General features: G+C 43.4%; 1 protein-coding gene and 1 long non-coding RNA gene across 4 annotated transcripts in view; one reads left to right on the top strand and one right to left on the bottom strand.

Moving 5' to 3' along the window:
• LOC146805801 (uncharacterized) overlaps positions 1 to 6,378 on the bottom strand; it is a 117,153-nt gene extending 110,775 nt beyond the window's left edge. Inside the window, exon 1 of the long non-coding RNA XR_014967916.1 lies at positions 6,325 to 6,378. This is a non-coding gene — a long non-coding RNA (uncharacterized LOC146805801). The remainder of the gene's footprint in view (positions 1 to 6,324) is intronic.
• Positions 1 to 16,599, top strand: part of TIAM1 (TIAM Rac1 associated GEF 1) — a 491,618-nt gene that overhangs the window by 467,078 nt on the left and 7,941 nt on the right. For all 3 annotated transcript variants that reach the window (XM_085623101.1, XM_085623102.1, XM_085623103.1), the window contains 2 exons: positions 1,562 to 1,649; positions 10,678 to 10,850. In XM_085623101.1, the coding sequence (XP_085479227.1) occupies positions 1,562 to 1,649; positions 10,678 to 10,850 (261 nt within the window). The remainder of the gene's footprint in view (positions 1 to 1,561; positions 1,650 to 10,677; positions 10,851 to 16,599) is intronic.

Below are 16,599 nucleotides of genomic sequence, written 5' to 3'. Positions count from 1 at the left end.
AATCTGTCCCCTCACCAAGTGAGAGGACATCAGGACCAACCGGTGCCTCCCAGGACCAATTCCCGGGGTACCGGACCCGTTGCAGCCAACACAATCCATGAGAGGTCCAATCCAGAGTCCTACTACACCAAGACCGAGCAGTCGTCGAGGAACGTCAGCACTGCAGAAACACACCTCCAGAGTGGCCTGCTGTCCTGATTTTGTACCCTCCACTGGTGAGACTGACAACCACAAGGCCCTGTGATGCACAGAGCCCAGCTGACGTTTCCACTCTTCACCTGAGCGCCCAAGCACCGGTATCGACGAACCAGCTGTATCCCCTTGTTCCCAGGACCCTTGTGACCCAAGCCCCCATTGGGAGCTCCCGTACTTGTCCCCAGCCTGACCAGCACCTCTGCACACAGACTCCCTAGGGGAGGTAACGAGTAACTGCTGATGGTTCTTTTGACCTTGACCCCCTACGACCCTAAGTACCGAAGGAGACACCCAGAAACTCACCATACATACCTGTATGCTACATATGCCTTTTCTCCCATAGGGAAGCATTGCTGCGTAAAGACCCATTTAAGTGAACTGTTTACTTACCTGTGAAAATTCATATTTAAAAAAGTACTTGCCGGATAACGAAGTTCTTGGTATCAAAATGTATATAAAAACACAAGTTATTTTTCTAAATTGGTCTCAGATTTATTCTTGAGTGTGTGTCTCATTAATTGCCTCTGCGAGTACAACAAATGCTTAGCACTACACTCTGATAAGCCTAAACTGCTCGCCCACACTACCACACTAGAGCGCATTTAGTGTTATCATTTTTGCCTCTGTAAACCAATAAGGGTTGCTTGGACTCTTTACACAGTGTACTTCATTTTGGTCCACTGTATAAAGAGCCAGCTTCATACATCTCTGTAATACACGTCTTTATTCTTCATCATGCAACCGTTAACTGAGCGCACCCAATGGGAAACATTGTTTACAACGCATGCGATTACAACGCGGTCATTATAACGACCGCGTTGTTACAGCGCAACCCATTACAACACAAGTCGTTACATTGACTTGCTGTAGGGTGTAGAAGGTGTTGGATTTAAAATCTAACACCTTCCCTACTGTTGCACAGACTGGAGATGGAATAGTAAATTATTCTATTCCAAAATCCAGCCCTCCTCTCTCTCTCCCGCCCCCCCTCACAGCAAGTTGTTGTAACTACTTGCGATGTAACCATGCCGTCGTTGTAATGACCACGTTGTAATGGCATGCGATGTATCGCATGCGTTGTAACGTGGCCTATTCCACCCAAATACATTCCAACTGGTTACGTAACTTTGTAAGGAGTCTGCCTAGGACCACAAGTGTCCTACTGCACATAGTCACCAGACATTACAGAATTGTGTTGCAATTTAGCAATATAATAAATCATGACTGTGAATTGAATACATTGCCATAGAATACTCTTTAGAGACAAGTCAATTTTCTATACTTAGTGGGCAGGAAATAGGCAGGCACATGAAACTTCTGTAATTAGCCTGTCTGATTTACATGCATTTTGTGCCCCTCTATACAGATGCTGAGACTAATTTGGTTTGTGAGATAGTCCATGTAAAATCTGAATCGGAAGGAAGGCCGGAACAATCGTTCCATCTATGGAGCAGGTAAGGGTCTTTGATCAACTTCTTTCACAAAGCAAGTTTTGGGCCATTATTCAGCAGTGAAAAATCTGGTTCGAGTTCCTGGTAGTACTCTCTCACACAGTTTCTGAAACAGAACTTCATCTGAAATCACCCACTGTTTAAAACTGTAGGAGTAAATTTTGAGCAAAATACCTAAGCTGATTTTTGCATTTGGAGTTTGCAGTGTCAATACAAATAGTACTGATATACCTTTTAGCATCATTTGTAGCATGGACATACTCTGTTGACAAGTTGTGATTACCTGTTTGAAAATTAATGTTCTGTTTTTGTATCCAAAGGTTTCTTGACCTGTTAGGACCTTCTCAATGATTTTCTTTAGTAGTTGTATTTCTCTGTGGCGTGTTTATTTATTTTTTAAATGATGTGGAACATACTAAAGCCAGGACAAGGAGCACATTGCCACCATTTCATAAAATACACAAGTATTGGTGGGAGCAGGAGACATAAATAATTATATGTGAACATCTTTACACTAGCAGAGGGATGAGACATACTGCGGCAGGAAATACACTGAGACTGAGAATGCACATAGTAACGAAATGCAAAATCATTGATCGTTCCAGAGCCTGTTGAAATGTCACAAAATCCACCGTCCTTCTCCACTAGTCCACCCCACCACTGGAGTGACTGATCACTTACAAGATGCATAAAAACAGCTAAGTTGCCATGGAAATGGCTAATGCTGTACTGCAATGTCACCTCTCCAGAAAAGCACATTGGGCAGAAAAAACATACTTATCCTGGGGAGATCACCTATAAATAGCCTTTACTGATCTTGGTACTTCTAAGCTTCTACAAGCTTTTTCGAACCACAATGCTCTTTTTTAGGACAATGAATGTTCGCGACTCACCTACCTTTAATGAACATGAGGGGTGATTTTTTTGAATGCAACTAAAGCATTGTTTTGTAGTGCACTGCCTTTTACAGACAACACATTTTCCACTGAAATGGGCACAAACTTTGCACAGGCATAGTTTTACTTATAAAGCTATATGACACCCAAATACTAATGTGTGGAAGTGAGGTTCCTGTGAGTGAATATTTATCATTTGTGCATCATCAATTAAACTGGCTATATTTGTTTTGACCCTAATAAAATCTCGGTTTCCAGGACACTTCAGAATTACAAAAAACGTACTATGTTTTTTCATGCCTAACTGTTGAATGCATACAGTTCATTTACAGGTATTTACATTCTATTGTGTGTTGCAAAAAACAACATCCTAAGATTATCATATAATTTACTTTAAAACTCCTCACTTTTGGAGACAGAGAAAGAAAAGTAAACACCCATCCCATGTTAAAAGAATAGGCTGCAGCTCGTCAAAAGGCGTAGCCTGATATTTGACCTCAGTCATTTATGCGCGCGAATTTGACCTGCTAAACACAGACTTTAATGACATCTTTTTTTATTGCTTGGACTTTTGGGACCTCCAAACATCTGCTCATGACCTGCTAGTGGGCTGCGTCCCACAGTTTAGAAAACACTGTTCTAAGCAATACGGAAGTGTGTAAAAAGCACCTGATCTCTGGTCTTGTAGCCACGGGGCAGTGGTCTCTCCAACTGTGACTTTGCCTTTCCTTAATGTTTGTAGTTTGCTGCTGAACTATATTTTTGGTAGGTCTCGCATGGCGTTAGCAGCACGCATTCGCCGCTCTCGCCATGCGAGGGCTTTTTGTAATCAATACGCTTTTGGAAGGGGGCTTGAAGCCCCGCCCATCTTTTTAATTGGGTAGCGTCATCTTCCATGCGAAACGCTGGCTTCTGATTGTAAAGGAGGATTCTTAGTCCCTCCTTGTTGCCGCCTTGTCCACGTTTGGACCCGCCCACCGGGACTGGATCGTTTACTTGCGGCGGTACATACTGTCTTTTAATTCCTGGGTAAGCACTTTTTTTTAACCATTCGTATTTGGTCTTCTAACATTGCGGTAGCTTCAATAGGCATAATGGCAGGTAGGACTTTGTGTTCCCCCCCCCCCCCCTGAACAGAACTGGAAAAAAAACGGGCAGGTCCTGCGCACCAGAGGGAAGTTTGGTCTTGATCCCAATAAACAGCTCTCGCTCGTTTTCCGTTATGTGATCAGGTTAGCTGCGAGTAGTTTTCTCTGTTGTTTTTTTGTGTACCTGCCCTTGGAATACCCTATTTCTAATGCGAGAGCATTACAACTGCATGTATCGTAGATAGCGCAATGAATAAACACCGGACTGGACGAACTACCCTCACCTGAGGTGGCACAACGTTTGCTCTCTGGTGTTTGTGAAGGGACCCTAGGGGAAGCCTCAGGCCCACTCCCAGCCGATGCTGGCCCGCCTCTGTGCACCTCTCACAATTTAATAAGGTTAAGGGAAGGGGGTTAGACACAGAGCGGTCTCCGAATAATGGCATTATGTCACTGGGCAGGGGCAGGGCAGAGTTTAAAGCTGTGATGTGAAAAGCACACAGAACATAATTAATTCCAATGCCTGTGGCAGGCGGGCCCCTGCGCCGGAGTTAGAGGGGCTCGGTGACTTTGAGCAGGCGCCTCTCAGGCCCGCTGCAGTGAATCACAAGCAGGAAAGAGCCCACAGCCACAGTTTTAAGAGCAGTCTGGAGCACGGGCAGTAGAGACTGGACAGGAGGCAGAGAGCACCTCCTTTATTATCACGTGTTTGTGTTGGGCCATAAGGGAGAGCCTAAAAATGCTTTTCCAAGGGGAATCATATCTAGCATGAATTATATTGTGAACCCCTTGAAATAGGATGTGCAGCTGGTTATAGCAGTGCCTTTTATTACCATGTGAGACGAAGCCCCTCCCACCAGAATAGTATTTTGGGGTGGTCCCGGCGTTTCCTTTTGCCCTGGGGAGGCGGGGGCTGGGAATCTTTTGAAGTGTGTTTGTTTTTTGGCTCTTGAACCATGTTGTGAGCACGATTACAGCAGAGGGAGCATTTGGTGACAGGGTGGGACCCCTCTTCCTGATGGAATTAGCAGGTCTGGGAGGCAGCAGCTGCCCCTGGGGTTGCAGAGCCGGTGCTTGACACATGGGTGTAAAAACTGTCCTGGGTGTACCCCCACCCCCCCTTCTAGACTGCAAGTGAGGACTGTTCTTCCCGTCTCAGTCACAGTCCCTCTACAGCTGATCGCTCTCCCACTCGTGCAGTCGTGTGGCTAAATCAGCTACCCTGTTCTGTGATGCAATGTCCGTATGTGCAGCAGTCACTGGTGTGTATAATGTGAATGGTGCTGGTTGTATGCGAGGGTAGAGATTCAGAGTTATTTGATATGTCTCTGTTCAGTGTGATCATGGAATCTGCTGAAATGCTGCTGGCTGCACGCTGATGGTTATCTCGGCGGGCGTGAGAATGCAGGCAGTAGACTAGCCTGTGAGCTGGGAGACCGGGCTGTGTAGAGGCAGGAACCGCTTTAAAGTCGGGAAGTTCCGGGCGTATTTCTCATCAGCGTTTTCCGAGTCCGATTAAGCAGACGGAGAGACCGGCCTCGGTTATTGGCTGTGTAGCGGCTACACCCAACACGCTCTCAAACCAGTGTTTTTTTGGGGGGGGGGGGGGGCATACTTTGCTATTCGCTGTTTAAGACCTATACCCAGGGAACTGCACTGGTCCCAGAAGGGTGGCTGTAAGGCCTCTATCTGGGTTTACGTTGGAATAGATACATTTAAAGAGTAACCGGGAGATCTGGGCTATATGCTATGACTTGTTTAGGGGAAGAGTCGGAGAGACTACAATAGGACCTGAGGGGCATGGCTGTATTCTAAGGTCAGTGCACCCTTCTAGGCTGGAAACCGGCGGGAGCTGAAAGTAGATTTCTTTTTATGTGGTTTTTGCTGCAGTGTTAGCTTATTGTGCTGAAAGTCTGTACCCTAAAAGACAAATAGCCAATCTGACGTTAAGTAATTGAGGCTTTCAAGCGTCTCCTGCTTCTGCCCAGTGAAGGTGCTTGAACAAAGCGCCAAAAAAAGGAAAGGGTGAAAAGCCTGAGGCTTCGAGTACCTTGCAGACCCTCACAACTCCTCCACACGGGCCTCTCTAGTACTCTGTGGTGCATCGCTCCTTGCTCAGACGTCACCCAACTCCTCACCATCTGTTTGACCCCCCCCCCCCCATCCCCGTGCCTCTCCCTTTAGGTGCCTCTTCTATACACATCTCCCCTTTGACTCTGCCTGACTCGTCTCCGCTTGGGGGGGGCCCTTCCTCTCTCCCCGTCTCTCCACCATGTGACGCTTCATAACTGCACATATGACTTTCTGCTGTTGGGTTGTACGACTCTCCAGTTCCTTTGTGAAGTTTTCCACTCGCCTACTCTGCTTTTGTATCTCCATGTTTAATGTACTTAACCCATATACCCTGCTGTTTTGTCCTCCCTTTGCTTGCATGTTTGATTACCTGTTCCTCTTTCTATTTAGATCAGTAGGTCACTGCCTTGTATTTGTGCCCCTCTTTCCAGCCCCTTCTATTGCATTCTCCCCATTCTCTGCTAAGCACCCCCCACCACTACCACCACCATTTTCCCTTTTCTTTCTAACTGCCCTTTATAGCTTCACTTGAGGACAGTTTACCTTGCATGTAATCAGTTTACCTCGCATGTAAGCAGCAGGCAGCGCCGTGATCTCAGCGTTGCTTCTGTGTATACGTACATGGCTTGCAGCCTGACCCACTGACCGGAGGCTCCCTTTGCACAGATGTTTCTGCGGTCTGCTTGTTCCAACGAGTGACTCACAATATGCCTGTCCACAGAACAAAAGAGAACGTGTACTTCACAACTTTGACTAATATAGGACTCATGTGTACAAACAACTGACCTTACTGGCTGTGGAGCCTGGCCTCTGCGTCCACTTTTCGCTTCAGAGCACAACCTCTGTACTTTCTTCCATCACACTGCTGCACAGCCTCTTTCTTACCACACTTGCAGCTTAGCTCAACAACTTCATGCAGGCTACACAGCCGGCACCCTGTCACACCAGCAGCGGATCGTACTGTTGGTGTACTTCTACCGTACTGACTTCACCATCTGGCCTCTTGGCCTCCGCCTGTCACACTCATGGCGGAGTCTGATGTCAGCGGTCCTGCTACACAGGTTGTGCAGCCAGGCTTCTCCCATACTGGCTGCCGCATAATTCAGACCTGCCACGCTGACCACTGGGCCTGGCTACCTGTCACACTGGCTGGCTCTTAGTCTCTGCTCTCTCACACCGACTCCCTGAGGGCCCTCATGGTCTGTCATTATTAAAGAAGCTCTGAAGCATCCTGCGTCCGTGGATATGACATAATCCCTGTATGTATAATGACACCCAGACGCCGTCCAATTTAATAAAGAGTTGAAGACGCACCTCTTTAACACTTCACAATGCATAACCAGCTCCTTGCCACATCTGGACTGTCCTTGCCTCTAACTCTATCCAGTTCCCCCCTGCCTTTTTGGCTCAGTTCATACTATAGACTATTGACATACAAAGTGTTGCTACTTAAGCGTGTCCTGGCACTGAGTTAGAAAACAATGGATTGGGGGTTCACAACAAATTCATTAACAAGCATTAAAAATGCAATAGGTCTCGCCTTTCATTAAGTTAAAGCCATTTGCTTTGCTATACAATACCATTAGCAAAGCAAATGGCTTTAACTTAATCAAAGGCGAGACCTATTGCATTTTCAATGCTTGTTTTAACATTTACTTTATTTGCTAACCTAACATGCATAATTTTCAGACTGTGTACACATCTCTGCACTTGTTGAGGGTATGGTCCAAGGAAGATATGGCATTTGGTAGTCTAGGAGAATGGCATAAATGAAATTAAATGCCATGTATCTTTTCCACAAAAATAAAGTAGGTTAATAGTTTAAATTCTGCTACTTTTATCAATTAGTAATATTTTACATTTGGTTTCTCATTTGTTAAAGAAGAGTGCTCGTCTCCATTTGCTGTTACATTTTGCACGATGGACAGTGCAGCGTGCAGATCTACAATGCCAAGGTCCCGTTTTACCTTCCACTAGTTATAAAATAAAATATTTCTCTTTCCACCATTCAGCTATAATGGATAGCAAGTCTGCTCTTCCCATTTCCCTGTGAAGTCAGTTCCTGGTTTGGGTTTGAAGGGAGCTCACAAAATGCAGGACAACATTAGAAAAATGCTTACAAAAAGATAAAAATATGACAGATGTGCATAGTTTACCATTTGTGATGTATGAGAGGGAATTGTGACAAAAATGCAATGATAGGTCATCCAAATTAGATAGAAGTATTTAATATTATCACTTCTTTGAACTTGTAGAAATACTGCCCATTTGTTGATATTGGTTTAGGCTGCACACTGGGAGTACTGGAAGAATGTGCTCTTAACTTGGCCCAGAGTTACTTAACATGTTGGACCTACATCTTATTTAATAATGTTTGTCCTCATTGCATGTACATAGATGCACCAAGTTTGACCCCATATCAGAGCCTCTGATGCCTATCCAGGCTTCCAATTTTCCCTTCTACTCTTATAACTTGGCGTGATGTTCACTTTAAACTTTGTGTTAGGTAATGTAGCACAGTTATCTTGTGCATCCACTATTGAGGCCTGTGAAAGACTACGGTCAGAATTCTTATCCAGGGGTAGCTTTGGCCTTAATCCTTCTGAAATCTATGACATGAGCACTATTGATTTCTGAAGAGCGTAGCCTTTGTTTATTTTTAAACATTTTTGCAGATTTGTATGTTGGGCGAACTCGGCCCAAGGGCATTGGAGCACTTTATATGAGCACCATATTACGTTACACAATGTCAAATTCCTTTTTTTAGTTTTTGGGGAGATTCATTGATTTTCCAGAATTCCAGAATCACAGGATGTTGAGCAGACACAGAGGCTCGAACCTGGTTCCACAATTCCAAAGTCGGCTGCTCTGGACATTAGGCCAAATCTCCTCCTCACTTGTGTTATCACCTAAAGACAGTTATGACTGTGTTGTTGTAAACCAAACATTTTCTTAAAATGTAATTATTTTTTTAGAATTACAGAATTTAATTTCATGCTACCGTTTTACACCCTAAATTATCTATAGAACTGTGACATGCTTTTTTATTAGTCTATGTACAACAGGCATCTCAATGTTTGGAACTGATTTTCTCCAAGTATTGATTTTTGGGAAGTTGGTAATTTCCTTCCTGCTTACATGTAGCAGTGTGCATTAAACTACCACAAGTTTATTTTGACATCATATTCTATAGAGAGTGGATGTGTCAATTTTAATACTATCCTGGTAGAATACCTAGCTTGAGGTACATTTTATTCTAGCAACATTTGATCATTCTGAATCTGATCCCCACCTTTTCAACCTCCTGTAAGCAGTTTGAATATTTTGTGATAAAAGATATTTAGTACAAGCATTTTATTTATTTTTAAGTATTTTTGGTTTTATATAGCGCTCCTTCACCATAATGTATTAGTGCGTGTTGCATGAAACACAAAGCAGATAGCAGTACAGAAAACCTCTGTGAAAAATGGAAGGTATAACTTAGAATTTTGGTGAAAGAGCGCTGAACCTGAGCATTCAGATAAATGTGGGAAAGATGAAGCTTAGTTGCTTTCTAAATTACGTTTTCGAGATATGGGCAAATGGGGTGAGTGCTTATTATATCCTAATTGATGGTATTCCAGGAGGCAGCATTTTCTGAGAAAGACTGGTTTAGAGCTTGAGATTGTGTGCATTGTGGTGCCCCCAGTAAGCATTGTAATGCCAAATGTAGATGGCTGATGACTAGTGCATATGCCGCCCTCATACTCTTGCATCTGGGTTGGGATACCACTCTGCCCCATGGCCTCTGAGACTCCATGCAGCACTTTTCATCCATGACCTAATGAAAAGTAATCACATCACCCTCATCTTGATAGAAATCCATTGGCTCCACTTGCCCGTCCACACCATCTTCAAAACCAACTTCATTGTTAGCCAAGCCACCACAATCTCAAACACTTGCTTACCTTACAGACAAGCTCACCATCTCTGGTGGTTCTTGGCACACCTTCGGCCAAAACACCTTTAGACTCTCCCTTTTTCCCAGGATAGAAATGTTTTTCTAACCTACCCACCTGACTTCATTTGTGCTATAAGTGTCCATATAATATTCAAGGGCGTAAAAGTATTTGAGTGCATCTCCAACAAATAGCAGTGCAAAAGTTGCTAGTAGTGAAGAGGAATCTTCAAGATGAACTTGTGAAAATAATAAACTTCTTGGAATGCGATCTTGGCTGTCCTCGTATTCTGATGTACCTTCATCATCATCCACCTCTCCTACCTGTTCTTGGGAGGAGAGGCGTCAGGAAAAGAAGGTACAGTAAGGGAAACCCAGGGCACATTGGCTGTAAGGTAAAGCTGCCACTTTAAAAAAGATTTACACAAATAGGACTACAATGTTGCATCTGAACACGCAAGCATTAGCACGACCCCACCTTCTAAGCACTGTGGCCATGCACAATAAGTACAGGGCTTGTTTCTATCCACTTGATTTGCTTTGAAAGATGCAATGCAGCAGGTTGCATAAAGAAGTTTAGTATCACACATGATGGTCTCAGTTCTTGAAATGAAGCACCATTGCATATTATTTGTATTCTTACTTGAGCTGAATTTAAGTTACTGTTCCTGACAGACCTCGAGCAAATCAGACGGAGCACTATAGACTTCCATAGTTTTATGCCAAACCTCTGTATGGCAACTTTTGTTCCTTGCTCTCTTTCTTGTACATCATATGACCAGACTTCTCCAAGTGGTATTTAGTATGTTCCATTATAAGGGAGTTGGCATAAAAAAGCAGAATAACTGACTATTAGCCATTAATGGTGAAACACGTTGGGTGCATCTGGCGTGGCGAGGGTTACTTGAGCATTGCTGTCGCTTCAAAACCTCTAAAGGCCGTGCCATGCTGTGGTCTGGCAGATGGAATTAAGATTGCTTTCCTTTTTAAAAAAAAGCTGTTTCTGGTGATGTTTATTGTTATTTTACTATTTCTAGCTCTCCTTCTGGCAAAAAGGAGCTCCTGAAGGCCATACAGTCCATTCTTCGAGACAAGCACAGGAGACAACTTCTTAAAACAGAAAGTTTGCCCAGCTCTCAACAATATGTGCCCTTTGGAGGAAAGCGCTTGTGCGCTCTTAAGGGTGCGAGGCCGGCAATGCACAGAGCAGGTACTCTAAACTTGTTTTATCTTTTGAGACGTCATTAGTTTATTTATTTGCATGATTAGGATTTGAAACAATATGTTAACACAGTTCATAAGTTATTTAATGTCATGATGATGTATAAGCTGGGTATTTATTAAGATGGAACCATGAATGATTGCTCAGCCCTTAGCTATATCATCCTAAACAATGCAAACCTTTTTCGAAAAAAGGTGAACAAGATAAAACAAAAATAGCGCAAACAAATATTGTAGTCAAAAACTGTAAACGGAAGGATCAAGCAACCCCTTGACTGAACAATCTAAGCTTTAATTACAGAAAAAATACACGGGCTAGGCAGTGTATTTATTCCACTTGGCGTTTCACCTGGACAGAGAGTGTTTAATTTTTTCCTGTCCACTCTGGTGGGGTAGATTTTTGGGGGGTTTTAATTAAGACATTTAACCATATTCCTTTGGTAGTAGTTGCTCTTTGGCCCAAGTGATGCGAAGTTCTACCATTCGTCCTTAGACTGGGATCACTTGCATCTCAACTGTTATCATTCAGTTTTGATATTTAGCTATAGAGGCTGTAGCAGTAAGTTGTCTTTTGTAACTAGCGCAGTGTGTAACTATTTATGCTCTCCAAAGGGAATATAGTAACCTGATGCAAATGAGAAAGTGTCACAGCTTTGAAGTGGGTATGAAGCACTATATAAATCATTTTCCCCATATATCTTTGAGTGTTACAACAGAATCCATGATACATGAATCAGTCAACAAAACTGTCAACGAGAAATCCTCTTTCCGCAATCTGAGCAGCACTCATAAATGTTAACCATCCACCCCAATAATAGTCGATCTTAGTGTGTATCATTTACAAACCTCTGAAAGTCCTCGACTGGATAACCAACTATAATTTAAACCACTATATATATATTTTATATATACACTCCCAGACAATGCTGTGAGCCTCTCAAGGTGCATGAAACCAACATATAGTGAGATATTTTTAATGCAGATACATGTGCTCACTGAGATGCTTTCACGATGATCAATGTACACACAGACTTTGTCAATTTTTTTCTTTATATGAGGTGCATACAGACTTTGTAAATTTGTGTTTTAGAAAGTTGCAGTGACTGCACCCACTGCATGAATCTACAACTAAGTCCGTATTTACAAACTAGATAAAAACCTGAACCTTAAAAGAAATTTCATAATGAACGGTTCTCACTGTGCTCCAGTTGTTTGACATACCCCTGTCCTTTCCATGACAGGAATGGGAAACTGCAGTTCTTTGTAGAATAAAGTTCTCCTTTGTAAGAAGGTTTTTGATAAACGTAAAAATTGAGGGAAATGTAAATAAAATGGGATGTGGGTGCATGGAGAAGAATGCACTGAAGTGGATAGACCTTGATGCCAGCTGGCTGTTGGTGAATTCCTATTAGCTAATACATTATTTTGGACTAAGATTGTCTATTTTACAATGCTTCCAATGACCATTTTATTGCCCGATTACGCAATATAGTGATAATGATGCCACTTTTCTTCTGACTATATATTTACCCATTCCATTTTGAACAAGTGGAGATTTTCATAGTGACATGGCTTGAGCTGTGTGATTGCATATCAAATATGTTTAGGGCAGATGGTAAATGTTTTGGTGTACTTGGTTGCAGTCTGGAATCATTATTCCGTGCTAAGAGATGTTGTAGGGAAGTACTCCTTTTTTACATTTTCACCCCCACTTTTTGCCTGCTACCCGTTGTGTTTCGACTGTAAGTGTACTGGGTTCTTTTTAACCAGGTACCCAGTCCGAGATCTCTTTCCCAAAACTGCACAATTGTTCCCCCCCACTGACAATACCTTTAGCACCCTCTATAAGTCCCTAGTAAATGGCAACCCTGGTACCTAGGGCCTGAAGTACTAAAGAGAGTCCCACTTGGGCTGCAGCGCTAATTGTGCCTCCTTAAGTGGTCACTCACACATGTAGTACTTGTAAGTCACCCCTACAGCAGGCCTTACAGCCCTAAGGCAGTGAGCTTGGTATTACATGTGAGGGCATACCAGCATGATCCCTATTAGAACATGTGCTGGACACTGGTGAAAACAAGTTCCCCAGCTCCATGATGGCTTCACTGAAAATAGGGATGTTTTGGTATCAAACATCTCGTATTGATAAACCTACACTGATTCCAGTGTTGGATTCACCAATACATACACACACAGGACACCTTGGAGGTGTTCCCTAAAAACTTACCAGCCTTTGGTGTGCTCAGTGACTGGCCAGCCTGCCACCCGAGAGACTGTTCTGACCTCCTAGGGTGAGAGCCTTCTGCTCTCAGAAGAAAAGCCTGTCCGGGAAGAGGGTGTCACACCCCCGCCCACAGGATGACCTACTGATTATCCTTCCTAATCTGGCAAGTTTCAAAGAGCTGCTGCATTTGAAGTGTGACACTGGCTCCACTCACAGGAGAGGAAGTCCAGAGCCCCTTTGGCACCTGGACAGGCGGGAAAATTAGCTAGTCAGCTAGGCGTGCCACCCCCAGGTACCTCTACTAAGGTGGGCCAAACTGAGGTGGAAAGGACTTTTCAGAAGTAACCATCTTTGTGATGGCATACTTGGGCATAACCCTGCCCCAGCCCAGAACTCACATGAAGTGATCATATGGGGGTGTAGTGACCCCAAGGGTCAGTAGCCAATTGGCTACTACTCTACACTCCTCTAACGCCCCTAAATTCAGTAGTAAGGGGAGCCCCTGGTACCAGAAAAACAGATCCCGCCGACCTGAAAACCGAAGAAGGTTATGAAGAGTCGCATCCTCCAAAAAAGTAAGAATTAGCAACTGACCTGGTGCCAACCCTGCCGGCCTGCCTGCTAACTTCGACAGTTGCGCCAAAAGTCAACTTGTCCTGCATCTTCGGAGTCCCCAAATCCCGGGAGGCCTATCACTTCACCCAGGAACCAAGATCTCCTGAGAAGTAGCTGACCTGCTTCCCTTCAAAATCTGTGAAGACTCCGTTACCGCAGAAACCTGCCGCCTGAAAGACACCTGTGCACCCATCACTCCTGGTCAAAGTTGAAGTGACCCAACTGTGTCATCGTGGTCCCCAGCCCTCCAGAGACTGAGTCCACCGTGGTTTCGCCCCCAGTGAATTCTCTGACGTCGCCTGCAGCCTCTGCACGCAGGCCCCCTCTACCGCGACTGCTCTCGGTAAGGAAAACCCGACTCCTAAAGAGACCTCCGCACATGTCGCCCCTGGGCCATGCAAAAGAGGAACAAAGGTGTTCCTACGTCCCAAGCATCGTGAGGTCTGAGCCCCACTGTTAGTTCAGTCCAACAGGCCTCCCAGTCCGAGCCTGCTGCCTCTCTTTGCGATGAGCGATCCCCATAGAGCAACATTGGGCACCCAACACTGTTTTGCACCTCTGCACCCGGCTACCCTAGTGCCGCCGGTGGTGTTATGCTGGTGCTGCCTTGGACCTTGCCTGCCACTCACCTCAATTCCTGGAAATTGGTCCCTTAAGTCGCTGTACTATAGTTGAATTCCGCATTGACTTTTCCTCCCATAGGATAACATTGCAGCTTCAAGAAATTGCATTGTTGACTTTTTTTTTAATAAACATTTTATTTTATTTTAACAAAACATTGTTAACTTTTTGAACTAAAAAGATTTCCTATTTAAAAAAATATTTACCTGAACAATTTTCTTCTGATGCTTAAAATACAGATACTTGCTATTTTTATAAATTGGTGTGGATCTCCTTTTTGAGTAGTGTGTCTAATTTATTGACCATTGTTTGTATTTTCAGATGTGTTGCACTCCTCTGTGATAAGACTAAGGCTGCTCAACCACACTACCCCCTAGAAAAGCACCTTGGGAGTGTCATAGCAAGCCCCTGTCCACTCATAAGGGAACCCCTAGACTCCTTACACGATATGTCATTTTGATATATCATAAAAAGCCAGCTTCCTACAGATATCTAGAAGAGACTTCTTTTATACACAAATTGAGCACCCTTGTAGACATCTCTACAAATAGGATTTGTAAATTGACATTTGGATCACCTGACCCATTGAAATATTTCTGTGAAAGAAATACAAGATACTGTTGTTAACATTTTTCAGGTTGTGGGCCAAATTTGATAGCCCTACTATAAGTGAGGTATTCATGTCATAGAACTAGGAAAAGGACAAAGATGTGTGTGCGAGTAGGTAGGCCCGTTGTGTACCTTTGAATTCCACGGGCAGTGCTAATGTGGGTAACGTATTTGCTGAAAATGGTTTCAGGGATAGAATTGTTCCCTTTACATTGGGTATTCTAGGAGGATTACATGTAAAAATGCAGCTCTTTACAGATCTGTTATGGAAACATTGTATATGAGGCCCTGGATGAGGGACATTGTCTCTACCATTTATATAACTCAAGTTAAACTTTGAATTATGAAGATAAAGTTCCAAATTTAATATCAGCAAAGTTATATGTAAAGTTCTCTTTACTACCAGTTTTACGTGTGGCTGGGTCAGGGCATAAGCAGCTGGCAAGGAAACGATCATGGAAGAAGTTGGGAATTTTAAATCATGTATAAAATCATGATGATATATTGCCTCTGTGGCCTATTCTAGATGGGTGCTTTAAACTGTAGATATGACCCCCCTTAGAAATCCCCGAGAATCTTGGGGGAACAGATACTCGAAAATTTATCTGTGATCTTTTTTTCTTCTGCATTCCCGGAACTCATCGCTTGGGACTGGGCTCTAGTGATTGAACGTGCCCATCGGTTTCCATTTCAAAGCAAACCCAAGTCCAAAGATGGAGAATATCCAAGAGCTATTCTGGTTAGATTTAACAACTTTTTGGCCCGAGAAGCTATTTCTGATTTGGCCAGACCCAACAAAAAACGCTCTGCTAATGGCTGTTGCTTTTTTGCCAGGCCGGATTTTTGTCAATCAACTGTTACTAAGCGATGGCAGCTACGACAATCAATTGCTGGTTTTCAAGAAAAAAGCGCTACTGTCTACCTACAAAATCCAGCTAAACTCAGTTATTTTCAAGAATCAAACAAAATTTTTTGTTTCTGAAATTTTGGCCAAGGAATATTTGGACTCTATATAACTACATCTTAATTTTATCTTAGCACTGTTTTTGTGTATCTCTCTTTTTGCATTTTTCATGTTTATCATGTTTATTATGTACTAGGTTTGTTTTTTTTGGGGGGTTTTTTGGGCCAAATTGTCAATTTAATACTATCTGAGACGGCTTTTTGGCTGGATTACTTGGACTTTTGAACTTTTCTTCTCTTTGGGTCTTTCGGGAGGGGGGCGGGATGGCACTCGCTGATCCCAGGGACTGGTTGTCCCTGTGCATCATAAGGTGGGTTGGGGTGGGGGGATTGTGTTAGGGGAGGGTTTGCTCGGGTGGTGGGGGTGGTGGTGGTGGTGGTGGTGGTGGTGGTGGTGGGGGTGGTGGGGGTGTAATTCAACATCAGTCAGAGCTGAGCAAGATTGCTATATAGGACTTTTTTTGTTTATGGAGCCCAATTTAGATTTGTTACCTATCAATGCAGTATTTGGTAAAGTTTTGGAATGCCACTGTGTCTTATCTGATTTTCAATATCATAAGAAACTTTTTGTGTCAGAATATAACCTCCATAATTCCTTAATTTTTATATTGTCTGTTTTTACTTTTTCTAATGCAGAAGACAATTAAAATCTGTACACTTAATATCAATGGGCTTAATGACTCAAAAAAAAGGGCTATGTTGATTAGAA

Source organism: Triturus cristatus, chromosome 8 (genome assembly GCF_964204655.1).
Source record: "Triturus cristatus chromosome 8, aTriCri1.1, whole genome shotgun sequence".
NCBI classification, from domain to species: domain Eukaryota; kingdom Metazoa; phylum Chordata; class Amphibia; order Caudata; family Salamandridae; genus Triturus; species Triturus cristatus.
Note: the sequence above shows the minus strand (reverse complement) of the source record. Positions and strands in the feature narration are given on the sequence as shown.